General features: G+C 31.9%; 8 protein-coding genes and 3 long non-coding RNA genes across 18 annotated transcripts; 5 read left to right on the top strand and 6 right to left on the bottom strand.

Annotated features, from left to right (window-relative positions):
- Positions 1-111: 111 nt before the first annotated feature.
- Positions 112-3,063, bottom strand: LOC136999448 (uncharacterized). 2 transcript variants are annotated; one of them, XR_010889815.1, is made up of 6 exons: positions 2,500-3,063; positions 1,935-2,396; positions 1,676-1,839; positions 1,073-1,118; positions 632-845; positions 112-380 (listed from the first exon to the last, which is right to left on the bottom strand). It is a non-coding gene; the product is annotated as an uncharacterized lncRNA (long non-coding RNA). The 2 variants fall into 2 exon arrangements; XR_010889814.1 differs by lacking the exon at positions 2,500-3,063 and having other exon boundaries at positions 1,931-2,481.
- Positions 3,064-3,427: 364 nt separating this feature from the next.
- LOC105677661 (odorant receptor 13a-like) lies at positions 3,428-6,421 on the top strand. 2 transcript variants are annotated; one of them, XM_067353506.1, is made up of 9 exons: positions 3,428-3,584; positions 3,916-4,035; positions 4,130-4,244; positions 4,426-4,699; positions 4,828-4,950; positions 5,100-5,190; positions 5,589-5,728; positions 6,086-6,218; positions 6,301-6,421. In XM_067353506.1, the coding sequence occupies exons 1-9, from the start codon at positions 3,429-3,431 to the stop codon at positions 6,352-6,354; spliced, it is 1,206 nt and encodes a 401-aa protein (XP_067209607.1). In that variant the 5' UTR covers position 3,428; the 3' UTR covers positions 6,355-6,421. The 2 variants fall into 2 exon arrangements, with proteins under 2 accessions (XP_067209607.1, XP_067209606.1); XM_067353505.1 differs by lacking the exon at positions 6,301-6,421 and having other exon boundaries at positions 6,086-6,281.
- On the bottom strand, positions 4,693-7,245 carry LOC136999447 (uncharacterized). The gene is made up of 3 exons (XR_010889813.1): positions 6,540-7,245; positions 5,076-6,450; positions 4,693-4,878 (listed from the first exon to the last, which is right to left on the bottom strand). It is a non-coding gene; the product is annotated as an uncharacterized lncRNA (long non-coding RNA).
- A 98-nt stretch (positions 7,246-7,343) lies between these two features.
- On the top strand, positions 7,344-10,119 carry LOC105677793 (odorant receptor 13a-like). The gene is made up of 9 exons (XM_067353517.1): positions 7,344-7,499; positions 7,817-7,936; positions 8,034-8,148; positions 8,370-8,643; positions 8,769-8,891; positions 9,023-9,113; positions 9,333-9,472; positions 9,797-9,929; positions 10,009-10,119. Exons 1-9 carry the CDS (start codon positions 7,344-7,346, stop codon positions 10,057-10,059), a joined length of 1,203 nt encoding a protein of 400 aa, XP_067209618.1. The 3' UTR covers positions 10,060-10,119.
- LOC105677792 (odorant receptor 7a-like) lies at positions 10,115-13,644 on the bottom strand. Of its 4 annotated transcripts, XM_067353531.1 has the most exons (9): positions 13,488-13,644; positions 13,083-13,202; positions 12,829-12,946; positions 12,329-12,590; positions 11,441-11,557; positions 11,086-11,176; positions 10,827-10,960; positions 10,520-10,652; positions 10,115-10,445 (listed from the first exon to the last, which is right to left on the bottom strand). In XM_067353531.1, the coding sequence occupies exons 1-9, from the start codon at positions 13,629-13,631 to the stop codon at positions 10,395-10,397; spliced, it is 1,170 nt and encodes a 389-aa protein (XP_067209632.1). In that variant the 5' UTR covers positions 13,632-13,644; the 3' UTR covers positions 10,115-10,394. The 4 variants fall into 4 exon arrangements, 3 of the variants coding, with proteins under 3 accessions (XP_067209632.1, XP_067209631.1, XP_067209633.1); XM_067353530.1 differs by having other exon boundaries at positions 10,115-10,652; positions 13,119-13,202; XM_067353532.1 differs by having other exon boundaries at positions 10,321-10,652; positions 10,829-10,960.
- Positions 13,645-14,152: 508 nt separating this feature from the next.
- On the top strand, positions 14,153-14,604 carry LOC136999449 (uncharacterized). The gene is made up of 2 exons (XR_010889817.1): positions 14,153-14,276; positions 14,415-14,604. It is a non-coding gene; the product is annotated as an uncharacterized lncRNA (long non-coding RNA).
- Positions 14,341-16,221, bottom strand: mus81 (mus81 structure-specific endonuclease subunit). 2 transcript variants are annotated; one of them, XM_067353498.1, is made up of 5 exons: positions 15,465-16,221; positions 15,174-15,399; positions 14,875-15,087; positions 14,679-14,798; positions 14,341-14,607 (listed from the first exon to the last, which is right to left on the bottom strand). In XM_067353498.1, exons 1-5 carry the CDS (start codon positions 15,971-15,973, stop codon positions 14,362-14,364), a joined length of 1,314 nt encoding a protein of 437 aa, XP_067209599.1. In that variant the 5' UTR covers positions 15,974-16,221; the 3' UTR covers positions 14,341-14,361. The 2 variants fall into 2 exon arrangements, with proteins under 2 accessions (XP_067209599.1, XP_012232037.2); XM_012376614.2 differs by having other exon boundaries at positions 15,174-15,387; positions 15,465-16,216.
- Positions 16,222-16,564: 343 nt separating this feature from the next.
- Positions 16,565-18,033, top strand: Ski6 (exosome complex component Ski6). Its single transcript, XM_012376615.2, has 3 exons — positions 16,565-16,880; positions 17,158-17,451; positions 17,571-18,033. Exons 1-3 carry the CDS (start codon positions 16,710-16,712, stop codon positions 17,922-17,924), a joined length of 819 nt encoding a protein of 272 aa, XP_012232038.1. The 5' UTR covers positions 16,565-16,709; the 3' UTR covers positions 17,925-18,033.
- On the bottom strand, positions 17,959-20,520 carry Mtpbeta (mitochondrial trifunctional protein beta subunit). The gene is made up of 7 exons (XM_012376613.2): positions 20,337-20,520; positions 19,836-20,007; positions 19,315-19,690; positions 19,047-19,221; positions 18,689-18,969; positions 18,279-18,584; positions 17,959-18,181 (listed from the first exon to the last, which is right to left on the bottom strand). The coding sequence occupies exons 1-7, from the start codon at positions 20,389-20,391 to the stop codon at positions 18,137-18,139; spliced, it is 1,410 nt and encodes a 469-aa protein (XP_012232036.1). The 5' UTR covers positions 20,392-20,520; the 3' UTR covers positions 17,959-18,136.
- Positions 20,521-20,715: 195 nt separating this feature from the next.
- Positions 20,716-22,470, top strand: LOC105677778 (BRISC and BRCA1-A complex member 2-like). The gene is made up of 4 exons (XM_012376624.2): positions 20,716-21,004; positions 21,092-21,393; positions 21,573-21,953; positions 22,019-22,470. Exons 1-4 carry the CDS (start codon positions 20,917-20,919, stop codon positions 22,391-22,393), a joined length of 1,146 nt encoding a protein of 381 aa, XP_012232047.1. The 5' UTR covers positions 20,716-20,916; the 3' UTR covers positions 22,394-22,470.
- waw (Translation factor waclaw) lies at positions 22,471-25,828 on the bottom strand. 2 transcript variants are annotated; one of them, XM_012376623.2, is made up of 7 exons: positions 25,122-25,828; positions 24,220-25,023; positions 23,881-24,117; positions 23,490-23,755; positions 23,123-23,337; positions 22,811-23,023; positions 22,471-22,729 (listed from the first exon to the last, which is right to left on the bottom strand). In XM_012376623.2, the coding sequence occupies exons 1-7, from the start codon at positions 25,229-25,231 to the stop codon at positions 22,604-22,606; spliced, it is 1,971 nt and encodes a 656-aa protein (XP_012232046.2). In that variant the 5' UTR covers positions 25,232-25,828; the 3' UTR covers positions 22,471-22,603. The 2 variants fall into 2 exon arrangements, with proteins under 2 accessions (XP_012232046.2, XP_012232045.2); XM_012376622.2 differs by having other exon boundaries at positions 24,220-25,026; positions 25,122-25,827.
- Between the last annotated feature and the right edge of the window lie 217 nt (positions 25,829-26,045).

The following is a 26,045-nucleotide window of genomic DNA, read 5'->3' as shown; positions in this document are numbered from 1 at the left end:
AAAGTATTACTCCTTGCGCCAACATGTTTATGCGCTTCTAGACACGCTGGAGAACATTGATAAAGACAGTGATGTTAATTTTTTCCTGAAATTAAACAAAATAGAAGACAACAATTGCAGTATAGCGTTGAGTTGTTTACGAAAACACCTCAATGTGTTAGAGTGATAATGATATTTTTCTCTTTTTACTAGACTTCTATCAGAGTAACATTTTCTATACATCGATATTGTCTTTAATTGCATCGAAATGATTATACAGATTCGCCAAACTTATCGAATCTACGTTACGTGTATTTCTGATCAGCGTTAATTTTAATATGATTATCAGTCTATGTGGTATACACGTGTGCGTTAATTTTTCTGGTGTGTCATGAACATTTCTGCAATGAGCGGAAAAAAATTAGAAATTTAATTCTAAATAGTAATTAATAAAGATAACATTTGAATAATTATTTAAAAAAAAAAAATTGTGTCGTGATGTTGATATTGATTTTTTAAAGGTTCTGAAAAAACAACGGTGTCTTATTTTACAGTACTATGTTCTTTCCAGTTATGTAATTGATATATTATTAACAAAATTTTTTTAGCGTAAAATGTGTGTGTGAAATTTCTTTTAGCATTTTTTCCTTACCGTTTTTTTTCAGAATTATAATTGAATTTTATAAACTCTTGGATCGATGGTTCATCAATACCATATTATTCACATCAGCTTTGATTTCACTTGAACACATTATTCGATATCAATTTTGATATCTATTATTTATTTTATTTCTTCTCATTTGTTCAATTTTTTCCAATTGTTCATGTGACGCATTGTCAAAGAAGAGAGCCATCCGATCTGTTCACTAGAAATTGCACTCGAAAAATGACTCGGCCGATAATATGCTAATGATATGTTCAGTCGACATATGCACAAAGAAGTCAATTTTCAAAGCAGAACAGTAAGAACCACCTTTGGTAATTCAGAAAGGAAAAGGTCATAACATAAAGAAGTAAATAATATCTATAAGTACCTAGGTATTAATTATAGTATATTTATAGTAGACGTTTGTTATAATTATGTACTACTTACACTCAGTGTGTCGCTATTTTGCAGATTCGCGGAACTAATCGAGTCTCTATACACGAAGATATTTTTGGTTAATGTTAATATAAACATGATCTGTGGTAGTCTAGCTGGTATACAAGTATATATATATATATATATATATATATATATATATATCATATATGCATTAATTTCTAAACAATAAAATATGAAGATGATGACGAGCCGACGCTGGATTTTATTTGCTTGTTACAATCTTCTTAAAATAATACAAATTGTTACAAATAAAATCCAGCGTCGGCTCGTCATCCTTTTCATATTTTATTTGTTTTTATATGAGCCTATTTTTTATTTTATTCTATTTTTGAAAATTTCGAACTCTTTTGTAGTACATTTCTCAATATATGTTTCTACAACGAGTAAGAATTTTGTAATTTTCAACAATACTAAAGCAAAGATAATATTGAAAACTTTTAATAATTACAGTATAAAATTTTAATGCTAAAACAAATTTATTCGAAAATTGAAAAAAATACATCTTTTGAAAATAATAATTAATGTACGCTTCAGATATTGATGAGTTTAGAAGGAAGTGCGAAGGATATTGCAGGGCCTGTCACTATCTACCTTGCACAACTCTTTCATCTGTTTTTGCATTTTTGGCAAGCTCAATTTCTGTTGGATTACAGCGCTTTTTTTTGCGAATCTGTGTAAGAATGCAAGCTCGAATTAATCAGTAATCACTGCATTTTCTCAAATTTTTTTCCTTTTTTTCTAATCCATTGAAGAAGCTGTGAAGCAAAAAAAACATTTAATATTTCTTTATTTTTTATTTTGATATTTCTTTTTGTTTATTTTCTTTATTAATTAACAATTCTGTACCTACTACTGCGGTCTCGTTAATTCTTCTCTTACTATTATAATTTTTTCATATAATATGTGCACGACAAATTAGGAGCTTTTGTAAATTTTTGGAAATGTCCTTGAAAAAGCAAAATAAAAATGCAGTAACGCAAATATTTTTTAGATTTATCGTTATTTGTGTTAGTTGATTTTGTTTTCAAAATAGTTGCAGAGCAAATTGGTATTACACTTCGAGGCGATGTCAGAAACTATTTCTCTTGATCATGAATAGAATGACATTACCTTGTACAATGACCGCTGGCAAACTCATGACTCTGTCCATCGAAAACTTCGGCATGGTAAATAAGACTGTAATAATCTTTAATTTTTTTTATCGCTACAATTACTGTTTACTGAGATAAACATTTTACTTTTTTAAAGGTTGTGAGAACTTCATTGTCTTATCTCGCAGTGTTCCGTTCTTTTCGACAATAATGGTATAGTGCTACCGTTCGTTTCGTATATATATAGTAATATTATTAGTTATATTATAGTAATATTATTAATTATATTATAGTAATATTATTTAATAAAATAAAAATATTTACTTAAGTTAAAATAGATTTCTTTCCTAAAATCAAATTCCAATTTAATGCTTTTTCTGTCCAAAAGTATACAAGGTTTGTTATGTGTTTGTTAATGATTCAGTTGATTAATAACCTGATGTTGGAAATAATAATTTTAAAAGTAGTGCATAATTGAGCTTGTAACGAGTAAGCACTTGCGAAAGCGTTCATGTAGAACACAAACGAGTTCCCTTCCATGCGAGACATGGCCAAGTTTAGACGTTAATAGAATAAAACAATATGTCCTTCTTTTGAACTCAAGACTGTAAAAATAAAAAATTTTTAAGAACGATTAAAAGCACATAAAAGTACAAATTTCAATATTTAAAATGCTATTTTAATTCTCTGTTTACGATGATTTATTGCCTAGTTACAGCGATTTGAAAATTGTCTTTTGAGCGTCTGAAAAGTGTTCCCTATTTTTTGTGAATTAATGTAATTGAATTTTACGAATTTTTAAATCGATGCTTTATCTGAATATCACACTATTCATACTTCAATACTTGAACACATTCCGATATCAGTAATGAAATCTATTATTTATTCTATTTTTCCATTTTCTCTCTTATTTTGTTCTTCAATTCTTCATATAAAGCATTTTGTTTTTCAAGAATAGCTGTCTGATGTGTTCGCTAGAAATTGCACTCGAAAAATGATTCGATCGAAAAATGATAATATACTGACATATACACAAAGAAGTCAATTTTCAAAACGGGACAATAAGAACTATCTTTGAAAATTCAGAAAGGGTCGTAACATAAAGAAGTAATTGCGCACTTATAGCCTAGCGCCAATTGCTGTTGCGTCTCTGCTGCGTCAAAAAGAATTTATAAGCAAGCTCCTGCAATTTGCTGAACGGCGAACGTTCACAAAGGAATTGCCTATAGTTCGCTATCTTAATATCTTGGAAAATGACGGATACGAAACATATTTGGCACAGTCGATACTACATGATACTTCGATTTTATTTGAGCTTATCGGGTATATGGCCATATCATAATCTTCGCAACCAATGCATACGTTTTGTGCCGATGCTTACGTTCTGCAGTGGTATTTTAATACCACAGGTATATGCATACTAAATATCAGAATTTGTTTTTACAGGAAAAATAATTTGATACAGGCTGTTATAGCGCTGTGAAACAATTGGTTATAAAATTACAGAGTTTTATTTTTTTTAACAATTTCTTTTCACAAGAACCTTTATGTAGTAATATCGTTACTTGCAAAATTGAGATAAAATATTTTGAAGTAGTTTTACACAATTTTTTAATTGGGTAAGAAAAAGAAGCAATCATATAAAAACAAACTTTTGTAATAATATAGTTATATATAAGAAAATTTTTTTAATTTTTAAAGCGTAAATAATTTTAAATTACGATATTGACCCCATTATAGCTATTCTATTTTTTCAACGGCCCAATTAGTCTTGATGACATATTCGAATGTGTACCACAAATATTTATTAGCAGCGTAATGGGCTTTAAATTATCGTACATAATGTTTAACATTGATAAAGTAAGTGATGAATTTGGCGTTTCATAGTTGAACTCTTAACTTTTAGCAGAGAAATTGTTAATGTAATAAAAAATATACGAGCATATATTTATAGGTAAAAATTTGTCTTAACATGATAGAAAAAGATTGGCTATCATTAAATGAAGCGGAAAAGGCTATCCTTGTACGACACACGGAATACGGACGGTATATAACAACGGTTTATGCAGGTATATGCGTTATAAAATCATAAAAAATCTTGTAAATGCACGTTTTTAGACGCTTATTTTTTTGTAACCAACCATTTAAAAAATGTTTTCAAAAATTCTCGTAAAAGAAATTTTTAAAAAATTTACAAAAACAATACATGCAGCAAAATAAAATGTTTCTAATTGTATAATGTTCTTCTAGTTTTCATGCATACGCTGGCATGCCTTTTCCTGCTTAAACCAATCATGCTGACAGTGCTGTCGGAAGATACTGTGAATGTAACAAAATCATCCATCACAACAGCATCAAAACTACCTTTTCGTGTAGAATACGGCAAGAGATTCGATCAATATCTGTATCCGATAACCATACACTGTTACGGTGCCATATTCGCTCATTCATTCGTTATAATTGCGACCGATGCCTTGTACAGTAGTTTGATCCAACACGCATGCGGAATGTTTTCAATTGTTGGGTAAGAATGATCCAATTATACAGACTGATGTTCATAGTAATGTCTTCTCTTTTTAACGGAATCGGTGGCTTCAAATGACTCTCGAAATACGGTTGATCAAAAGCGTCGTCTTTTTAGCGGCTTTGCAGATATGTGCTAGAAAATGTGGGCAAGAATGGCGACGTCAATTTTGATTTAAACTTAAAGAAAATAAAGGACGACAATTACATGAAAGTTTTAGACTGCTTACGTAGACACCTACATGTAATAGAGTGCGTGTAAAGAATATTATATTACGATTCTTTAAATATTCTTTCATAAATAATATCTATAAGTACCTAGGTATTAATTATAGTATATTTATAGTAGACGTTTGTTATAATTATGTACTACTTACACTCAGTGTGTCGCTATTTTGCAGATTCGCGGAACTAATCGAGTCTCTATACACAAAGATATTTTTGGTTAATGTTAATATAAACATGATCGGTGGTAGTCTAGCTGGTATACAAGTATATATATATATATATATACATATATGCATTAATTTCTAAACAATAAAATATGAAGAGGATGACGAGCCGACGCTGGATTTTATTTGCTTGTTACAATCTTCTTAAAATAATACAAATTGTTACAAATAAAATCCAGCGTCGGCTCGTCATCCTTTTCATATTTTATTTGTTTTTTATTTTATTCTATTTTTGAAAATTTCGAACTCTTTTGTAGTACATTTCTCAATATATGTTTCTACAACGAGTAAGAATTTTGTAATTATCAACAATACTAAAGCAAAGATAATATTGAAAACTTTTAATAATTACAGTATAAAATTTTAATGCTAAAACAGATTTATTCGAAAATTGAAAAAAATACATCTTTTGAAAATAATAATTAATGTACGCTTCAGATATTGATGAGTTTAGAAGGAAGTGCGAAGGATATTGCAGGGCCTGTCACTATCTACATTGCACAACTCCTTCATCTGTTTTTGCATTTTTGGCAAGCTCAATTTCTGTTGGATTACAGCGCTCTTCCTTACGAATCTGTGTAAGAATGCAAGTTCGAATTAATCAGTAATCACTGCATTTTCTCTAATTTTTTTCCTTTCTTTCTGATCCATTGAAGAAGCTGTGAAGCAAAAAAAAACATTTAATATTTCTTTATTTTTTATTTTGATATTTTTTTTTTGTTTTCTTTATTAATTAACAATTCTGCACCTACTACTGCGGTCTCGTTAATTCTTCTCTTACTATTATAATTTTTTCATATAATATGTGCACGACAAATTAGGAGCTTTTGTAAATTTTTGGAAATGTCCTTGAAAAAGCAAAATAAAAATGCAGTAACGCAAATATTTTTTAGATTTATCGTTATTTGTGTTAGTTGATTTTGTTTTCAAAATAGTTGCAGAGCAAATTGGTATTACACTTCGAAGCGATGTCGGAAACTATTTCTCTTGATCATGAATAGAACGACATTACCTTGTACAATGACCGCTGGCAAACTCATGACTCTGTCCATCGAAAACTTCGGCGTGGTAAATAAGACTGTAATAATCTTTAATTTTTTTTACCGCTACAATCACTGTTTACTGAGATAAACATTTTACTTTTTTAAAGGTTGTGAAAACTTCATTGTCTTATCTCGCAGTGTTCCGTTCTTTTCGACAATAATGGTATAGTGCTACCGTTCGTTTCGTATATATATACTCTTAGTAATATTATTTAATAAAATAAAAAAATTTACTTAAGTTAAAATAGATTTCTTTCCTAAAATAAGATTCCAATTTAATGCTTTTTCTGTCCAAAAGTATACAAGGTTTGTTATGTGTTTGTTAATGATTCAGTTGATTAATAACCTGATGTTGGAAATAATAATTTTAAAAGTAGCGCATAATTGAGCTTGTAACGAGTAAGCACTTGCGAAAGCGTTTATGTAGAGTTCCCTTCCATGCGAGACATGGCCAAGTTTAGACGTGAATAGAATAAAACAATATGTCCTTTTGAACTCAAGACTGTAAAAATAAAAAATTTTTAAGAACGATTAAAAGCACATAAAAGTACAAATTTCAATATTTAAAATGCTATTTTAATTCTCTGTCTACAATGATTTATTGCCTCGTTACAGCGATTTGAAAATTGTCTTTTGAGCGTCTGAAAAATGTTCCCTATTTTTTGTGAATTAATGTAATTGAATTTTACGAATTTTTAAATCGATGCTTTACCTGAATATCACACTATTCATACTTCAATACTTGAACACATTCCGATATCAGTAATGAAATCTATTATTTATTCTATTTTTCCATTTTCTCTCTTATTTTGTTCTTCAATTCTTCATATAAAGCATTTTGTTTTTCAAGAATAGCTGTCTGATGTGTTCGCTAGAAATTGCACTCGAAAAATGATTCGATCGAAAAATGATAATATACTGACATATACACAAAGAAGTCAATTTTCAAAACGGGACAATAAGAACTATCTTTGAAAATTCAGAAAGGGTCGTAACATAAAGAAGTAATTGCGCACTTATAGCCTAGCGCCAATTGCTGTTGCGTCTCTGCTGCGTCAAAAAGAATTTATAAGCAAGCTCCTGCAATTTGCTGAACGGCGAACGTTCACAAAGGAATCGCCTATAGTTCGCTATCTTAATATCTTGGAAAATGACGGATAAGAAACACATTTGGCACAGTCGATACTACATGATACTTCGATTATACCTGAGCATATCGGGTATATGGCCATATTATAATCTTCGCAATAAATGCGTACGCTTTGTGCCGATGTTTACGCTCTGTAGTAGTATTCTAATACCACAGGTACATAAATATCAGGATTTGTTTTTGCAGGAAAAATAACTTGATACAGACGATTTAGCGCTGTGAAACATATGATTATAAAATTACGCAGTTTTATTTCTTTAAATGACAAGAACGTTTATGTAGTAATACCGTTACTTGCAAAATTAATAAAATATTTTTAAGCATTTACACAGTTTTTTAATTGAGTAAGAATAAGAAGAAGCAAATCATATAAAAACAAACTTTTATAATAATATATATCTAAATAAATTTTTGAAATTTTTAAAGCATATCATCAGTTTTGTAAATAATTTTAAATTACGGTATTGATATAGCTATTCTACCTTTTAAACGGTCCATTTAATCTCGATGACGTATTTGAGTGCGTACCATCTGTATTTATCAGCATAATATTCAGCTTTAAAATAGGATGGATAATGTTTAACATTGATAAAGTAAGTGACGAATTTCCTTTTACATTTCATAGTTGAACTCTAACTTTTAACAGAAAAATTGTTAATGTAATAAAAATATACGAGCACATATTTATAGGTGAAAATTTGTCTTAACATAATAAAAAAAGATTGGCTATCATTAAATGAAGTAGAAAAAGCTATCCTCGAAAGACACACGGAATACGGACGGTATATAGCAACGTTTTATGCAGGTATATGCGTTATAAAATTATAAAAACTTGTAAATGTACGTTTTTAGACGCTCATTTTTTTGTAATCGATTACTTAAAAAATGTTTTCAAAAGTTCTCGTAGAAGATATGCCTTGCAAGTTTGAAAAAATTAATGCAAAAAATTAAAAATTTCTATTTAAAAAATTTATAAAAACAATACATGCGAAACAAAATGTTTTTAATTGTGTAATGTTCTTCTAGTTTTCATGCATACGACAGCATGCCTTTTTGTGCTTAAACCAGTCATGCTGACACTGCTGTCGGAAGATATTGTGAATGTAACAAAATCATCCATCACAACAGCATCAAAACTACCTTTTCGCGTAGAATACGGCAAGAGACTTGATCAATATTTATATCCGATAACCATACACTGTTACGTGGCCGTATTCGCTCATTCGTTCGCTACGATTGCGGCCGATGCCTTGTACTATACTTTGATCCAGCACGCATGCGGAATGTTTTCAATTATTGGGTAAAAATGATGCAATTACAGACTGACGTACTTAGCGATGTTTCTGTTTTTAAAGGAATCGGTAGCTTCAAATTGCTCTCGAAATATAGTTTACCAAAAGCGTGATTATTTTGGCGATTTTGCAGATATGTGCTAGGGAATATTGGCCAAAATAACAATATGGATTTTGATTTAAACTCAAGTAAACTACGGGACAACGATTATAGAAAAATTTTGGATTGTTTACGTAGACATCTTCATATAATAGAGTGCGTTTAAAAATTATTGTAACGATTCTTTGTCACAAATGATATTTATTGCACATGAATATTTAGGTGTTAATTTTATAATAAATTTTTTATATTTATGCCTACTTACATTGAGTATCATTATTTCGCAGATTCGCGGAATTAATTGAGTCTATATACAGCACGATATTTTTGCTGAATATTAATGTGAACATGGTCGGTGGTAGTCTAGCTGGTGTACAAGTATATATATGAATTTCTATTTTTGAAGTTTTGGAAAAATTTCTAACTTTGTATAATGCATTTTGCAATATATGTTACTTTTAATTTCAGCAATAAACAAAAAAATAATATTAATACTTTTAATAGCTGCAATATAAAGTGCTAGCTTTGATGCTAGGACAAATTGATTCAAAAATTGAAAAAATTCAGCTTTTTGAAATAATTAAATTTATGCTTCAGGTATTAATGAACTTAGACAAAAGTGCGAAAGATATTGCGGGGCCTGTCACTATCTACATTGCACAAGTCATTCATCTTTTTTTACATTTTTGGCAAGCTCAATTTCTGTTGGATTACAGCGTTCTTCCTTACGAATCTATGTAAGATTGCAAGTTCAAGTTAATCAGTAATCGTCGCATTTTCTCTAATTTTTTTCCTTTTTTTCTGTACCATTGAAGGAACTTTAAAAGAAGCGAAGCATTTGACATTTCTTTGTAGGTTTTTTGATTTTTTTTTTGTTTGATTTATAATTGTTGATTAATAATTCCGCATCTGCGATATCATTAATTTTTCTCTTTCTATCGCAGTTTTCTGGAAATTTTTTTTTTCTTTGGTAACAAAATAAAATTGCAGTAATGCGTAAACGCAATTAATATTTTAGATTCATCATTATTTGTGTTAATGGTCTTTGTTTTGGGTAATAGTTGCAGAGCAAATTGGTATTACACTTCGAGGCGATGTCAAAAACTCTTTCTCTTAATCATGAATAGAACATTATCACCATGCAGAATCACTGCTGGCAAAATTATGACTCTATCCATCGAAAGCTTCGGGACGGTAAACAAGACTGCAATATCATCTTCAATTTTCATCGCTGCAATGTAGTTTAATGAGATGACCATTTTATTTCTTAAAGGTTGTGAGAGCTTCGTTGTCTTATCTCACTATGTTCCGTTCTCTACAATGATGGTGCAGTGCGATTGTTTGTAGTTAACAATATTCTTTAATAAAATAAACTTAAATTGAAGCAGATCTTTTTTTAATGAAATAAAAGTCCGCCTTTTTTTCTTCAGACTTGCACAAAGTTTCTTATATTTGTTAAAGGTTTACAATTTTTGCAGTGGTACACAAAAACACATGAATGATGAGAGAAAAATGTTTGAATGATTTCTGCACGTTAGCGCCTTCGTGAGCGCCTATTTTAAGTAGGGGAAACAAAACTCCGCACTCATCACGCAAAGAATGTATTGCGATAATTTGGTATACATTGATTACATACACGAGCACTATTATCCAAATTGTTTATGACATATGTCTCAGCAACATACAGATCGATATAGCTTGCTGCACAATCTTAAAACAAAATTCACGCTAATATTAGATAAGGGGGGACTTGATAGAATTCTGATATCGCCAATATCGCTTACCGCTGAAAAATTTTCTAAATTCACGGGACAGACGCTATACAAATTAAGGGAAACCGTTCGCATACATCTCATCATAATGAACAACATTATCTTTTGCTTCCATATAGACATATTGTGCCACTTTGCGAAATATCTAGAATTACACCGACATCAGTGATCAAATTTTCCAGTAAAAATGTATTTGTTATTATTTTATTATTTGTAGATTAAGTGAGTCTTTTACTTTTCTTTCGTAATGAACGATCGGGCTCAAACTCGGGGATCAAAATGTGCGTTTACGTTTACCATTATACGTAGCGATACTCACACCTTCATGGACATCTGTGCGCTTGTATCAATTAGATGCTGACCCATGTAGCTACTCATAAACAGATAAATTAATTGTCCAATGACGTAAGCTATGGATCTAACCGGCCGATCCGTTCCGGAGAACTTAGTTATCTAAAGAGCAAAATGTATAGCTACGCTGATTCTAACTTCCTTGATTCGCAAATCTTATGTTGCGTGTTAATCGCTTGGCACGGGCATAATATATAAATACATTAATTAAATGTGCGAACACTCACTTGTACCAGCGTGATGCCTATTAGAATTATTAAAACTAAAAATTCAGCGACGATGAGTAGACTGTAGCACGATTGTATAACGTCCACGAACCTTAGATTGCAAGAAAAAAAATAACATCCGCGAGTTAATAATGCACGATCACGTGTTAATTTTGATAAAAAAACTTAATAAATATGGCACTTGCAGTGCCATATTTATTCGGCACACCTAGAAGAGAAACGATTGTTCTTTTGTTTTTGTCATTATCATGCTATCGCGTTATCCGGTTTCGTAGAAATACACATACCACATTCATTCAAAACACGTACGAATAGGCAAGTATGTATAATACGACACTGTCAAAAAATTACTAACTGTATGACTTTGCGATGATCTTCGATAAAAAGAAGAACGTTTCTATGATCTTCTCCAGTTTCACGAACAGATCGAGCCTTGGGTGAAGGTACATCGAATAACTGCTCTGCGCGGTGCCTATGTAAATTTGCACAAAAGATGAGATTTTTAATATATATTACCTCAACAATTTGTAGCATTTTATAATTTTTAGGTAAAGCCAGATACAGTTTATTTTATTGAAAATATTGATATTTATTTATGAATGTAAACCGTATGGGCGAAATTTCTGATTAAAGGAATAATAAAATTGATTAAACTGTCTTTTCTTAAAAGAACAAGCAATTTTAGATTTGGAACATTTGAAATAATCGAAGCAACAAATCCAAAAATTAATCACCATAAATATCAAGATTATGTTAAGTGATTGAACCAAAGAAAAGAAAATTTTTTAATAAAAATTGAAAAATGTATGTAATTTTTATTATTTTAATCATAAGCTTTATTTAAATAATATATATTCGTAAGTTTATGTCGATTTTTTCAATAATATAAATGTATCTGTAAAAAAGAACTAATTTATTTAAAAACTATAAAATGCTCCAAAAGATTGAGCGCAAAAGTAGGCTGCTTAGCTCTTTAGTGCGTCTTCTAATTAATCAATCCACATTATTATTTTTTGTGCGCGTTACATATTTTAACTGTCATTACCGCGCCTTACATTTCTTATTTAATGATATTTAATAAAAATATAAAAAAATAATAACATGTTCAAACACGGGCATTTCTCTTCAATTCAATAAAAACTAGACTAAAATTAATTATATATTAAATATTATATAAAAAGAAATAAAATATATTTATATAAAGTTTTAAATAAGATGTTTAAAAAATGTATAGAAGTAATACCCTAGTACGGCAAACATTCCGCTGGCATGTTGCATGTAAATGACGAATATGATCACGTTGGCGAGTATTACTTCCATCAAAAACGCAAGTATAAAATATAATTGAAATCGAATAACGTAAAAGTATTTTTTGTCGTCTATGAAAAATTCGACATGAAAGGGATGTTCGCGCGAACGTGACTCGTTCAATGGCAAGAATACATCGAGAATTTGCGGGATAATTGTCATAAAGATATATGCACTTGTGCCTATAAATACGTAAACTGAAAGATAAAGTTAATTAAAATTAATCAATTATGTGCCTGCAAAAAATCTTAAAAATTTCATGATTTTATTAGGAAATAATAATCTCTCGATGCAACGACATCGGAATATTGGAGAAACTCCATAAGATATTAGAAGTAATAATAATAATAATAACAACAGACATAAAATATTAATTTTGCGCAAAAATACTTTTTCACGATTTGTAGTAGTGAAACATCAAGAAACTTTACTCACACGAAAACGATATCGACATTTTTCTTGTAGCCGCGGCGTATGTTTGCATAATTTTAATCTCATCTTGAGAGCTTGTGCGTTCCCAATCCACTTTAATTCGGTCGAGTAAATCTTTCATCTGCAAATTAAACGCTCGTTCCGTTTGGAAATCATATCGTAGCAAAATATCAATTTTCAATGTTGAATTTTTCATGTTGAATTTTAGTCAATAGTATTTTAGTCGTTTAAAAAAATCAATATATTATATCTCTTACTTCATTCATGTTCACTATGCGGTTTAAAAATTTTACCATTATACCAACATGAGGAATGATAATGGGCAGAACATCGAGTACAAAATCTGTAGTTAATTCCGTCATGTAAATCTTAGCTGTCTAAAAAAACATCTTCCATCACTTTAAATTATTCTCTGCTTCACAAAAATGTCATTAGAAAATAAAAAACTATTCCTGTCGGACGCTGATTTCAATCAAGCATTCGAGAAACATACAAATGAATATTCCATTCAAAAACTCGGAATAAAATGTAATAAAAATTTCAAAATCTCTACGCGTCTCCAATAGAAAGATTTCTACATCTCACAATGTATAATCCGCTTACATTGTTATATTAAAAGTAAAAATCAAGAAAATGTCGTTTTATCAGATTTATGAAAATACCTGAGCGATTAAAAACCAAATCAAAATCGCCATTGTTAATACTCGAAGGATCCAAGCATTTATCGCACTCTGATAAGGCCATAGCCCGATTATGGAAAGCAGGAGACGATTCAAGCTGTAATACCGATTCAGAGGGCACTCCATTTACTTCGGAGGTTCGACGACGACTGAAAAAAGTCTCGTAGAAAAGGCACGGGGTAATGGAAAACACCATAATTGCTTTCCCGCTACTATCTCACATAAATTCTTCCTCGGCGAGGGAAGAAAAGTGTCGCAAATTGCGCCCTTACGCGTTTTCACACTTTTCGCACGCAATGTGCTAAATTGCGAATAGAGACCATCGATTTCAAGACGTGGAAAAAACATTATACCCATGAGAAAGGCGCGGATGAGCACGAAAAATTAATGAAGTGAAATTTTTAATGTTTTTTTTTTCTCTCTGAAAAAGACTTATAACGCATTTTCGCATTAAATTGACTTTGCAACTTTTCAAACATTTTTCTTTGCCTCTTCTTTTTTTTTCTCTATTTCTTGAGCGACGGTACAAGATTATTATTTTTATAAAAGAGAAGGGGTGATCAACTTATTGCATTATGGAAACAAATGTTGTAGAGGTAATAATATAAGCCATATTTTACTCACTTGAAGAAACAGACAAGTGTATACGAGTACTCAATGCAAGTTTCAATTGTTTTTTGTAGTAATATTTTAATATTTTTATATAAAAGAGAGAGATTGCTAATATATATATATATATATGTACTAATTATCTGGAATTCTGATAAAAATGTACGTAAACATTTATTAAATATTATCTATAATCAGGATGGACGTATATTAATAAGAAAGCATATAGATTGTGTATCTTTATTAGTCAACTCAGCTCGTTCGCCGTATAAAGCTGATAAATGGCCTTACTGATGGCAGGTCCGAGCTGCCGTTTTTTGTCACCTACTTGAATATTTGCCAACAATTGCTCTCCGTTTTTACCGGAATTTTGCAAAGCGGTGATTAGGATTTGTGGTGTGGCATAATGTTCTACAATCGCCGTGGCTTTATCTATGGACATACCTTTCATTTGTAATAACTGACGAATAAACATCTCACTTACTTTAAACGTCTGAAAAAGAAATGTAACAGTAAGTCACAATATCATTTATACGCATTACATGAAAAATTTCTAATACATACTCTCTGCTTGGAAGATGCTTTATTGAATTCTTTGAACATCATAAGACCTACTGTGATGAATTTAGAGAAATCCTGTGTTCCAGTAATATATTTTTTTTTCAAGCCAACAAGCTTTTTATCCTAAAATAAGATATCTATTGTAGAAAATATTAATATGCACTTACGTAAAAAGAATACCAATATAACGCTTACACACCTTGTAAATTTTAATTAAAGTTTTTGTTACACATGATAAATATGACATAGAATCCTTGTGACTTTTTGTATATTTTACGGTAAAACCATCTTGTACCAGACAATTTACAGCAGCTTGTAACAATGATGGGAGTGGTATAGAAAATCTAGATTTCTTATCGATACCTTCTACTATATACATAAGATTCTTGACACCAGACTGCTTCAATCGAAACTGAAACACAAAATCAAAGAATATACAGATAATTAAATACGCAGAATCAAGAATACACATCTAAAGGTGCTTTATTTTGACAATACCTTTTGTTCATGAAACCTTCCATCTATAATACTTGCACTTAAATCATCCATTCGCTTCCTCTCTATTATATAAGGTATAACCAATTCAACATTAGTTTTTCTACATCTTGCAATCCACATGAAATCACCAACATTCAAATGACGCACTTCAAACAGTACACCAAGCTGTGTCAATTCCACAAGTGTAGCATCATGCTGAGGCTTTGTCTTTCCACTGAAATATACTCTTCGTATGTTTAAAAGCTTTTTGTAGAGGTAACATTTTAAGTTAACTGTTTCATAAATACTTACCCACAAGTTTCTTGAGTATCTACTAATAATAATATATCAAAAGTATTAGGATCTATACAAATTTCTTCTGCAATATCTTTTGCTATAATTTCGTTCGCATTTACTAGGTTTTTTGATGCATTCTTTTCAATATTTCTAGCTTGTTTGACTACTGTTTCTTCTTGTATTTCAATAATATTATTTTCTTCCACAAATCTCTTTCTTGGAGCAATTGCACAGTCTTCGTTGCTTGCAAAAGTATGAACATCAAGTGCTTTAGCAGATTCTTGTCTTCTATACTCTTCCAATTTTTTATCCAGCATCGAGCACAATTTCGTGCCAAAATGCTGCAAAATTATGCATTCTCTACCGGATTCCAATGGCAGCGGGTATCTCTTGAGTGAATTCAAAGCTTTCGCGAAATGATAGTGCAGCTCAGAATTTCGAAGCACCGCTTCGTTTTTCCATTCTTCTAACCAGATCTCGAATAGACGATTCGGCCTGTCCGGCACGATTTTGATTCTCTTCATCTTTCAATATGTTAATTAAACACGCCATGAATTTTATACTCATTTATCAACACAATAATAAAATCAGATTTCTAATCTCAAAAAGCATAGCTCAAAAATGCTCGAATTCAATGTTAATCATTTTTTATGTTTCTTTTCACAAAAATATATCATTTATACATATAACACAATTATAAATAAATAAAAAAATCCATTATAAGTAATAATCATTGCTATTGTATAATGAAGATTGCATATTAAGGTTATGTTTTACTTCTTGTGCTTTGTAAGGTTATGTTTTATTTCAAGTGCGTGAAGTGCAGCCAACAAATTAATGCTCGATCAATCGATAATCGATGTTAATCGATAATTGATAATCGACAATCGATTGTTAATCAATAGTTTTGATTCTTTTTCCTACAACCTAATGACCTATATTTTTTAAATATTTCTTTAGGCAGCGCTCTTAATACTTAGATTTTAGAAACTCTAAAAGTAAAAAAATTAAAGGTCAAAAAATTAAAGGACGCAATTAGGTATTGAAAAAATTAAAGGATGCATAATCATGTCCTCCAATTTTTTCAATGTCCAAAGGACGCCTAATCGCGTTCTCCAATTTTTTTAACAGTCAGAGAGACACCTCATTGCGTCCCAAAGGAAGGATTTTATTCCAATATATCTTTGTATTGTGTACGGTTGAAAGTTAAATGTGATTTATTGAAATCGTATTAATTAATTAATTAATTTAAAAAATACGATGGAGCCGGATCAGGAAGATAGTCAAGGTGGATTACGCGTGGACGGTAGACGGGCGCTAGAATTAAGACAAATTCGTATGCGGATGGGAGTATTCGGGCAAGCTGACGGCAGTGCTTACATAGAGCATGGCAACACGAAAATTTTAGCTACAGTATATGGTCCTCATCAGGTTCGAATTACTTTGAAATATTTTTTTTTTGTTATTATGAGACTTGTATTAATGCATAACGTCCCAATTATGATGAGTTACGGGCTGTTAAATTATATTTTATAGGTTAAGAATGATGTCAATGTGATCAACACACCAATTTTATTGTGCACTTTGTAAACTTTTTTTAAATATTTTTTTCTTTCTACCGCAGAAATATGGATATATATTTTTTGTACTAATTATTTGTATCTTAAACTACATTGTAATGTTTGTATTCTTTCAATTTATGATTTAGCCCAGGAGTAGCGCATCAAGGAATAGTACAAAGGCAATCATAAATTGTCAGTACAGTATGGCTGTGTTCAGTTTTACCTCTGGTGAACGGAAGCGAAGACCGAGGGGCGATTGGAAATCCCAAGAAAGATCAGCTCAACTGCGACATGCGATGGAAGCCATAATACATTTAGAATTGTATCCGCGCTCTCAGATTGATGTCTTTGTAGAAATTTTACAAGTTGATGGTAGCGATTACTGTGCATGTGTAAATGCAGCAACACTTGCATTAATAGATGCTGGAATTCCAATTAAGGTTAGTATACAAAATATGTAAAATAATCTTTTACTATTTTACATATTCAACATAAAACATATATAGACACATAGAAAAAGAAATATATTCTTATATACAGAATAAATTTTTTGTTACAGAATTATGCTGTAGGCTGTACTGTAACCATTATCAACAAACCATCAACAGAAGACGAAGACAAGACGTTAGCAGCAGGAATTTTAGATGCCAACTTCCTGGAGGAATGTTCACCGGGAGTTACCTTGTCTGTTGTTGGGTTATCGGATACAAATAATGAGGTTGAAGTGGACAACAATGGATTAATAGTAGTGGCGCACGGAGCTGGACAGAGATTACATTTATCACGCTTGCAAACTCTCCGGCAGCGTGCATTGCAAGGCTGCCAGGACATAAAGAATATATTGGACAATGGTGTGAGGCATCATTTAACTGCAAATTTATTGCCTTCTTTTATGCACAGTTCGCTTGAGTAACAAGAGAAGAGAAATATACTTCAGTGTTGCAAGATTTTGTACAAGTTAATATTTATTATATATAAACAATTTAATAGAAAAAGATTTCTTACAAAAAACTGTCAACAAATCTTGATGTATATTTTCTCGAGTAGAAAAATATTTTCCCCGATATTTTTCTATTAGTTAAAGGTCCGTTTTTAGATATTAATTGCATTTCTCTAAAAATGATATCAAACTGTAGCGCCAGGATATCTTTCCATGATCATACCAACTCCCTGTAAATAAAATATCAACATTATAAGTAGGAAAAAATTGTCACGAAAATTATCGGATGTTAAAAGCTACTTATAATAATATAAATCCGACTTTTACCTGTCCGCCAGCTGCACAGGCCGCGATAAGTCCAAATTGTTGGTCCTCTTTGATAAGTCTATTAGCTGTATGGGTCGCCAATCGTACTCCAGTAGCAGCAAACGGATGACCGAGTGATAAGGATCCACCCCAAGCGTTCCACTTGTTTAGTTCAGGTATTCCTATCTTGGAGCTCTTATTCAAATATTTTTGTGCAAACAAATCGGAATCCAATGCTTTCAGATTAGCGCAGATTTGTCCGGCAAACGCTTCGTGAATTTCCCATACTCCTACATCTTTTACGTTTAACTTTGCTTTGTCCAAGACCTGTAATAATTATATAAATTTTGTTTTTTGCATAGTGTTTAGATTCACAAAGTTGTATTAATATTAGCAATCAAAGTGGCAAATTAATGACAAGAATTGCACACCTTCGGTATCGCATACGATGGTCCCAGAAGCAACTGATCGACCGGATCTTGAGACACGTAAGTAAAGTTCCGCAGGTACGCCTTGGGTTTCAAACCAAGTTGAAGGGCCTTCTCCTCGCTCATTATTAACGCCGCAGACGCGCCGTCCGTCAAGAAAGACGCGTTAGCCGCGGTAACCGTGCCGTAAGGTTTGACAAATGCGGGCTTCAATTTCGCCAATTGCTCTTCCGTAGACACGCGAATACCATTGTCTTTGTCTATAACTTTGTCAACGCCCGGTACTAGAAACACAAAAATAAAATGAATAAATATATCTGTTGGATACTTAACGAATTAAATGAGAAATGTTAATATATACCTTTGTAAGGCGCTACATCCGACAGAAGTCCTTGTTGCTGAGCTCGCGCGGCTAAAGTATGAGAGCGTAACGCGTAATCGTCTTGCTCTTTACGCGTCACGCCGAATGCCGCTGCTAAGCGATCTCCACTGTGTCCCATGGTTTCACCAGTTGAAAACTCTGCCACAGCCGGTAGCTACGTAGACATAAATGATTGAAAATTTTATTATTTTTAAATATATGATTCTTATAAAATACATACAATATTTATGTTGTATTATCAACTTACATCTGGCACGAAATGGCCTGGTCTGATACTGGCTAAGAGAGTTAACCTATCCGTCACAGTTTTTGCCTTGTTAGCTTGCAGCATCAGGGATCTCATACGTCGACTGTGTCGGATCGGAATATCTGACATAAATTCAACTCCTCCTGCTATAATAGCGTCGTAAACACCGCAAGCAATCAAGCCTATGCCAGTTGTGATAGCCTGATTACTGCTAATGCATGCCATTGTTACTGTATGCGCTGGAGTATGGTCACTGTATCCTGCAGCTAAAGCAGCTTCCCTTCCAATATTAGATGTTCGCACTTCTTGCATTACTGTGCCATATACGATATAATCGACTATTTCCTTGGAGAATCCAATCTTCTTTTGTAAACTCCTGAAATACAATATAATTTTTTTCACAATTAGAAAAAAATATTTAGAGAAAAGTGGGATGTAAAAATGAAATTTTTTGGGAAACTTTTTTTATAACCATCATGTTTCTAATGATAGATAAATTGAAACTTGTTATTTTGACTTACAGCAGTGAATGTCTTGCAAGATCATACGCCATAAGATTCTTGTACAGTGTTCCAGACAGCAAAAATGGAGTTCGTACTCCATCGATGAATACAATATTTTTCTGAGCATTATCGCTTTTTGTAGAATAAGCCTTGTTTATGGCAATTGCGGAATAACGTGTGAAAGCTTCCGCTAAAAAATAGCAAAAATGTGTTCTAGCAATAATATGCTGAGTCAGATAGAACAAGCATTACACAATTCAAATTAGTACACATTTCAATTTGTCAGATCTATTGTCAGTGTTATATGTTGCAAGAATAATTACTATAAAAATGCATAATCATATCAAATATCATAATACGCAATTACGTGCTATAAGAAAAAGCAAAATGTTCGAATCGAACATACTCTATTATAAATATACTCTTCGTAATATGCACTTATGGACTTTGCACCAACCAATTTGTCAATTTATTAATTTCATACTTTGTTAATGAATAAAATAAAATTATTTCCCGTACCATGATTAACAATTCCATGTTTCACTGCCAGGCAATTTTTTAAAAGGGGAATCATCTTGCTTGAGATATAATATTGGTATGTTTTTCTTGTTCGATCACGTTTGATTATGTGTCAACGTAGACTACCAGACAGCTCGGAAAAATTGCGATCAACATGAAACGTCGGACTTTGACCCGTCATATATATGTATGTACCAACCTGCATTATTTATACCAGTGCTGCCGTTAAAGCAAGAAAGTTCCTAAATTAATGCCAACTATGAAAAAAGAAGTTTTATTCAAAATAGCCATATCTTTGGCCAAATTTAATTGGTCATCAAGTATGTAAGTAATTCCAAAAAACTTGTGTTTTTGTCCAATAACCAATATTATCGAAGAAAGTCTTTCTAGAGACTGTATACGTTATGATTGTAACTATTGTAACTCAATTCAAAGATGTCCTCTTTCTTTCTTGTTGATTTTAATAGTCATAATATAAAGCGAGGAAGAATATACAACGATCATTACTAAATTCGTCTCGTACTATGATCTCAATTCAACATCTATTTATTTGGATTATGCGACTACAGTTTCAAATAAGATGCTAAATCAACAACATCCTCTGTTAAGCACCATTGATTCTTGCATAGAGCCGCTTTTGAAGCGCGTTTTGCAAATCAAGAGGCTTGGTAAGCCTATCATTTATTGATCTTTATCATTCACATTTAACAATAATATTAGAGCCTGTTAATTATAAAGTATTATATGCTTTCAAGGTATTTGTTATGGCCCAGTAAGATTGGATTCGGCATCTTCGAGTTGTGACAAGAGTAAAAATGATTGCTTTAAGCTATTGATTCCCTATGCCGGAGAGCATCTTGTGTGGAATGTATTGTTCGATTCCCAATACCCTGAGATGGGTCCTGACTTCATATTCAATGATCAAAGTTTCTTAATGGACCCAGACGTCGATACTTTATCCAGTCGGGTGCCTAGTTTAGTTGAATGGAATCCTAACGATACTGATGCATTGCTTAATGTACTATTTGAATTGTTGTTGTATTATAAGGAACATCAGGTAAACAATAATTATTCTGCAACTTTGGTTGATTTATTTTGCTGTTTTATATCATGTATAAATCATATCGATTGCGAGTCTTCTTTATGTTGCTACAGGAGTTTAATATAATGTACTTTAAAGCAAAGAAAATTTGATAACATTTAAGTGCATAAAGACAACTTTTTTTTTATTTTTAGCTACAATTACTTGAAAGGCAAGAAGATCGCTTACAACTGGAATATAGCACGCTTGTTGGTGACACAGAGATATCTTCTGAAGATATAGAAGTGATAATGTTACCATTAGGAACAAAGCCTACAGAAGCAAGATTTCTAATCCGCATTCTGATAGATTATTCTCGGTTACCTTCACGCGTTAATAAATCACAGAATGATGAAGCAATGCTTATTATTACATTTTACGGACCAGATTGGAATCGTATCGTGCCGCAACTTCGTCTATCTAAGACCTTGGAAGATCTTTTTGGTGGACCTGATTCTTTGCACATTCCACCATTACCAGCGACTAAGTATTTAATGGATTATGTTCCAGAAGTGAAAAAGTCCATAGAAGAGAAGGTATAATTATTAATATACATACCATATAAAATGCAGAATTCACATTTATACATGTCTTATTGCAGATAAACAATATGGTACAATGTTTTGAAAACAAAAGGGAGTTTATTACACATTTAATTGTACTACAGCGTGGTAGCATACAGGAATATGATGCTGTAGAATTTAACTGGATTACTATTTTACTAGTATACCGAGACTTCCATTTTCTTGTACATTTTCATCTTTCTCCAACATTTCCGAAAGAGAAACCGCGAATTACCCTGCAATCGATATATCACGTAACGTTGCAGGGTGCGTTGTACAAAGAAATATTGGATGATATACCATACAATCCTAGATGGCAAATATCACAAATGATTGAGAAATTGTTGACGTATATAATGGAAAATGCAGTTCAAAAATTTCAAGCTAATTCTATCAGAAATAATCGTTTTTGATTACTATTCCAAAAATATATTTTATTACAGAATGTATATTTAATAGTTGATTGAAGTAAAAATTTTGGTCTAACTGATATGATCCCGCGTGTATTTTATTATTAAATTGCTGCAATAATACAGTTTATATATATATCCAATTTTGCAGAACGTCCGCAATTGTTTTTTATGCATGTTGCATACCAACAAAAAATGAACACAAAGTTGTTATTATTTTTTAAGTACATTTATAAAAGCATCTCGTGGTAAAGAAATTTTTCCAATCATTCTCATTTTCTTTTTTCCTTCCGCTTGCTGCACTAGCAATTTTTTTCTTCTAGTAACATCACCTCCGTACTAAAAAAAAAAGAATACAAGATTAGTGAAGCAATCTATGTTAAAAATTTATTTATAATATATACATATTCATTTACTTACTAATTTTGCCGTTACATCTTTTCTATATGGCTTTAAATTTTCTCTCGCGATCACTTTACTTCCTACCACTGCTTGGATCGCTATTTCAAAAAGTTGTCGAGGAATTATCTCTTGAAGCTTGACACATAACTTTTTGCCCGTTTGCACTGCTTTCTCTTCATGCACAATTATGCTCAATTCTTCTACTAATTTTCCATTTAAACGAATATCTAACTAAAATTTATACATCAAAATATATAATTAATTAAACAATCTAGTCACATATAAAAGTGCATGGCACAATAATTTATCATAATAATATTTAATAATTACCTTGACTATATTGGACAATTGATAGTCATGATCTTCGTAATCAAAACTGGCATAACCCGAACTTATGCTCTTTAAAGCATCATGAAAATCAACGATTACTTCGTTCAATGGCATTACATACTGCAACATAAGTCTGTCATTGCCAATGTTCTTGTTCAATTGTTCTACTCCTCGCTTTTCTCGACACAGTGATATAATGCCCTTCAGATACTCAACTGCACATTTTATAAAGCATTTTATAATTATTCTATAAGTATTAATAATAAAATTAAAAATTATGTCTTTTCAAATATTTTATTAAAATCTATAAAGCTGAATTGATAGTTTCTCTTTTTTACATATAAGATATTAAATAAAAAATGCATACCTGGTGTTATAATGGTGGCTATTATCATAGGCTCGTAAAATTCAGTAACAATCTGAGGATCTGGAAAATGCGCTGGATTATTAAAAATTACTGTGTCGCCTTTATATCTTGTTATATTTTTGCTGCCAAAAATCTTTGCTTTATATGTGACTGCAGGCGCTGTAACTATCGGCTCTGCCCCATATTCCTGCTCGAGACGTTGAGTGAAGACTTCCATATGTAATAAACCTAAAAAGCCAATTCGCCATCCTCTTCCAAGTGCAATGCTGTAACAAGTAATTTTTTTCACAATTGAATGACTGAGCAATCTACACTGAAATTTATATTGTTGATGTGCATGGAAAGCAATTCTAATAAATTATTGATATTTAAAAAATAGTAAAACTCATACCTTGATTCCAAAGTGACAGTCACAGCGCTATCGTTTAAAGCAAGCTTGTCGATAGCTGCTTGCAAAGAAATAAATTGTGACTGATTTACTGGATACACGCCTGCAAATACCATTGGCTTCAGTGGTTTAAATCTTTCTAAAGAATCAACAGACTGATTCCGCAGGTGCAATGTGTCACCAATGCTAACTTCCTTAGATTTTATGTTACATGAAATAGCACCCACTTGTCCTGCAAATCTAGATACATTTTATATGATAGATTATACATGTAACGATATAAAATTCATATTTTGATAAAAAAAAGTAGGCTTAAGAGAGTTATACTCACATTATACTTACATTCTCTTTATATTCTCTGTATGAGGCCGAAGAAGAAAAATATTTCTAACTTCACATGATTTTTTCATATGTGCAGAAGTAATATATTTACCTACTGACAATGCTCCATCTTTCACATAAATTAATGAAATCGTACCTTTGTGCTTGTCATACCAACTGTCAAATACAAGTGCTCTGAAAGGCTTATCTCTGTGTACCACAGGTGGTGGAATTCTTTCAACTATGGCATCCAAAATTTTATCGACTCCAATACCCAGCTTGGCAGATATTTTGATAACATCTATATCTGCTTCCAATAATATTTGCAATTGTTCCTCCACTTTCTCAGGATTGGCATTTTTCAAATCTATTTTATTAATTACTGGTATTATCACGAGATTTCTTTCTCGTGCTAGATAGTAATTTGCTACTGTCTGAGCCTGAACACCATCATTTGCATCCACTAGTAATATGACTCCTTGACAAGGAGCCAAGGAACGATGGACCTCTGCTGAAAAATCCACGTGACCCGGAGTATCTACGAGATTTAGAAGATACTTCTTTCCTTGGTATGAGTAGAACAGTGAAGCTGTCTGTGCTTTAACAGTAATTCCACGTTCTTTTTCCACTTGCAGATTATCCAACACTTGCTTTCCAGAATTTGCTTTTATGGCTCCTGTCAGTTCCAGCAGTCTATCCGCGAGTGTACTTTTGCCATGGTCGACGTGTGCGACTATACTAAAATTGCGAATGGTTTCAATTGGCACATCATACTCTACATCAGTCGTCAGATGTGCTGAATATCTATTTGACAAATTTATCCATCTTCTAAAACAAGATATGGAATGAAGCATGCATGTCATAAATTTCTTCTTTGAGATACATTTTCATTAAAATAAAAAATTTTACCAAATTGTAAATACCTTCGTATCTTACAGAGGATTGGACTATTGGGCATTGCATTACAATTTTTTGCAATATAAACATAACGACTAATTTTATTACCGAACCAGTTAATATAATTGTTAAGCATTTTTCATTCATTATTTAAAATGATATGAGATCAGTTTTTTATCAGACTGTATTTCGTGCAATGTGCAGCATTTTCTTATGTGATAAGTATCTGTTAATGTTATATTAATGAAAACAAGAAATATACAAGAAAAGAGGGTTTTATAAAATGTTTAACGTGCCATTAACCCTCAGATTTGCCCGGATAGGCGCGCATGCGCGACCTAACGAGCGTAAAAACAGTGGCACTGACGTACTTTTGACAGGCTCCAGTTTAAATGACGGGCTTCACACAGGTTGCACCAGAGCTGCCAGATTGAAGAGCCGGACAATAAGCTACTGCAGGATGAGGACAGGATGAGGCTGATATATGAGTAAATAAAGGTGATATTATAATACCAAAATAGTAGTGTAATATTAGTGATATTAATGCAATATGGATAATAAGAAAAAAAAAGCTGTTAAAAAACGTACAATAAGAAATTTTAATTTATCATGTAAATAAAAAACACCTATTAATTTTTTAAAACTTTGACATATATTTTTGAGAGCAGCTTTTGGAGGGAGTCATATATATAACACCTTTCACTCGGTAACATATTTCACTCGGTATTATACTTCAGATGAGAGAGCATTAGGCCGCGCATACGCGTCCATCCGAGCAAATCTAGGAGCACTGAATAGGTTTGTTCTTTATAGCTGAACTGGCTGAACTAGTTCAGAGTTTATCTTTTTCCCACCACATTGGAAGAAGAAAGATAAACTCTGAACTAGTGCAGCCAGTTTAGCTATAAAGAACAGACCTAATCTTGCATCACTGCTCTCGATTAAGGAGA

The sequence above is a fragment of the Linepithema humile genome, chromosome 4 (assembly GCF_040581485.1).
Source record: "Linepithema humile isolate Giens D197 chromosome 4, Lhum_UNIL_v1.0, whole genome shotgun sequence".
Taxonomy (NCBI): domain Eukaryota; kingdom Metazoa; phylum Arthropoda; class Insecta; order Hymenoptera; family Formicidae; genus Linepithema; species Linepithema humile.
The sequence above is the reverse complement of the archived record's forward strand: the minus strand, read 5'-3'. Positions and strand labels throughout refer to the sequence as shown.

What these genes read in the sequence shown, in the direction of transcription:
- LOC105677661 (XM_067353505.1), top strand. Translation starts at nt 3,429, where the DNA reads ATGACGGATACGAAACATATTTGGCACAGTCGATACTACATGATACTT. An exon ending in GGAATGTTTTCAATTGTTGG is followed by an intron (nt 4,700 to 4,827) that starts GTAAGAATGATC and finishes GCGGCTTTGCAG; the next exon opens with ATATGTGCTAGAAAATGTGG. An exon ending in GCTCTTCCTTACGAATCTGT is followed by an intron (nt 5,729 to 6,085) that starts GTAAGAATGCAA and finishes TTTTCAAAATAG; the next exon opens with TTGCAGAGCAAATTGGTATT.
- LOC105677793 (XM_067353517.1), top strand. Translation starts at nt 7,344, where the DNA reads ATGACGGATAAGAAACACATTTGGCACAGTCGATACTACATGATACTT. An exon ending in GTAGTATTCTAATACCACAG is followed by an intron (nt 7,500 to 7,816) that starts GTACATAAATAT and finishes GTATTGATATAG; the next exon opens with CTATTCTACCTTTTAAACGG. An exon ending in AGACATCTTCATATAATAGA is followed by an intron (nt 8,892 to 9,022) that starts GTGCGTTTAAAA and finishes ATTATTTCGCAG; the next exon opens with ATTCGCGGAATTAATTGAGT.
- LOC105677792 (XM_067353530.1), bottom strand. Translation starts at nt 13,631, where the DNA reads ATGGAGTGCCCTCTGAATCGGTATTACAGCTTGAATCGTCTCCTGCTT. An exon ending in GGAATGTTTGCCGTACTAGG is followed by an intron (nt 11,558 to 12,328) that starts GTATTACTTCTA and finishes AAATTTACATAG; the next exon opens with GCACCGCGCAGAGCAGTTAT. An exon ending in TAGGCATCACGCTGGTACAA is followed by an intron (nt 10,961 to 11,085) that starts GTGAGTGTTCGC and finishes TTTGCTCTTTAG; the next exon opens with ATAACTAAGTTCTCCGGAAC.
- mus81 (XM_067353498.1), bottom strand. Translation starts at nt 15,973, where the DNA reads ATGAAGAGAATCAAAATCGTGCCGGACAGGCCGAATCGTCTATTCGAG. An exon ending in GATACTCAAGAAACTTGTGG is followed by an intron (nt 15,400 to 15,464) that starts GTAAGTATTTAT and finishes AAACATACGAAG; the next exon opens with AGTATATTTCAGTGGAAAGA. An exon ending in AAGCATCTTCCAAGCAGAGA is followed by an intron (nt 14,608 to 14,678) that starts GTATGTATTAGA and finishes TTTCTTTTTCAG; the next exon opens with ACGTTTAAAGTAAGTGAGAT.
- Ski6 (XM_012376615.2), top strand. Translation starts at nt 16,710, where the DNA reads ATGGAGCCGGATCAGGAAGATAGTCAAGGTGGATTACGCGTGGACGGT. An exon ending in CAGTATATGGTCCTCATCAG is followed by an intron (nt 16,881 to 17,157) that starts GTTCGAATTACT and finishes TTTATGATTTAG; the next exon opens with CCCAGGAGTAGCGCATCAAG. An exon ending in ATGCTGGAATTCCAATTAAG is followed by an intron (nt 17,452 to 17,570) that starts GTTAGTATACAA and finishes TTTTTGTTACAG; the next exon opens with AATTATGCTGTAGGCTGTAC.
- Mtpbeta (XM_012376613.2), bottom strand. Translation starts at nt 20,391, where the DNA reads ATGATTCCCCTTTTAAAAAATTGCCTGGCAGTGAAACATGGAATTGTT. An exon ending in CTTGCAAGACATTCACTGCT is followed by an intron (nt 19,691 to 19,835) that starts GTAAGTCAAAAT and finishes ATTGTATTTCAG; the next exon opens with GAGTTTACAAAAGAAGATTG. An exon ending in GGATGTAGCGCCTTACAAAG is followed by an intron (nt 18,970 to 19,046) that starts GTATATATTAAC and finishes TTGTGTTTCTAG; the next exon opens with TACCGGGCGTTGACAAAGTT.
- LOC105677778 (XM_012376624.2), top strand. Translation starts at nt 20,917, where the DNA reads ATGCTAAATCAACAACATCCTCTGTTAAGCACCATTGATTCTTGCATA. An exon ending in TTTGCAAATCAAGAGGCTTG is followed by an intron (nt 21,005 to 21,091) that starts GTAAGCCTATCA and finishes TATGCTTTCAAG; the next exon opens with GTATTTGTTATGGCCCAGTA. An exon ending in AAAAGTCCATAGAAGAGAAG is followed by an intron (nt 21,954 to 22,018) that starts GTATAATTATTA and finishes GTCTTATTGCAG; the next exon opens with ATAAACAATATGGTACAATG.
- waw (XM_012376622.2), bottom strand. Translation starts at nt 25,231, where the DNA reads ATGCTTAACAATTATATTAACTGGTTCGGTAATAAAATTAGTCGTTAT. An exon ending in ATCCTCTGTAAGATACGAAG is followed by an intron (nt 25,027 to 25,121) that starts GTATTTACAATT and finishes ATCTTGTTTTAG; the next exon opens with AAGATGGATAAATTTGTCAA. An exon ending in AAGATGTAACGGCAAAATTA is followed by an intron (nt 22,730 to 22,810) that starts GTAAGTAAATGA and finishes TTTTTTTTTTAG; the next exon opens with TACGGAGGTGATGTTACTAG.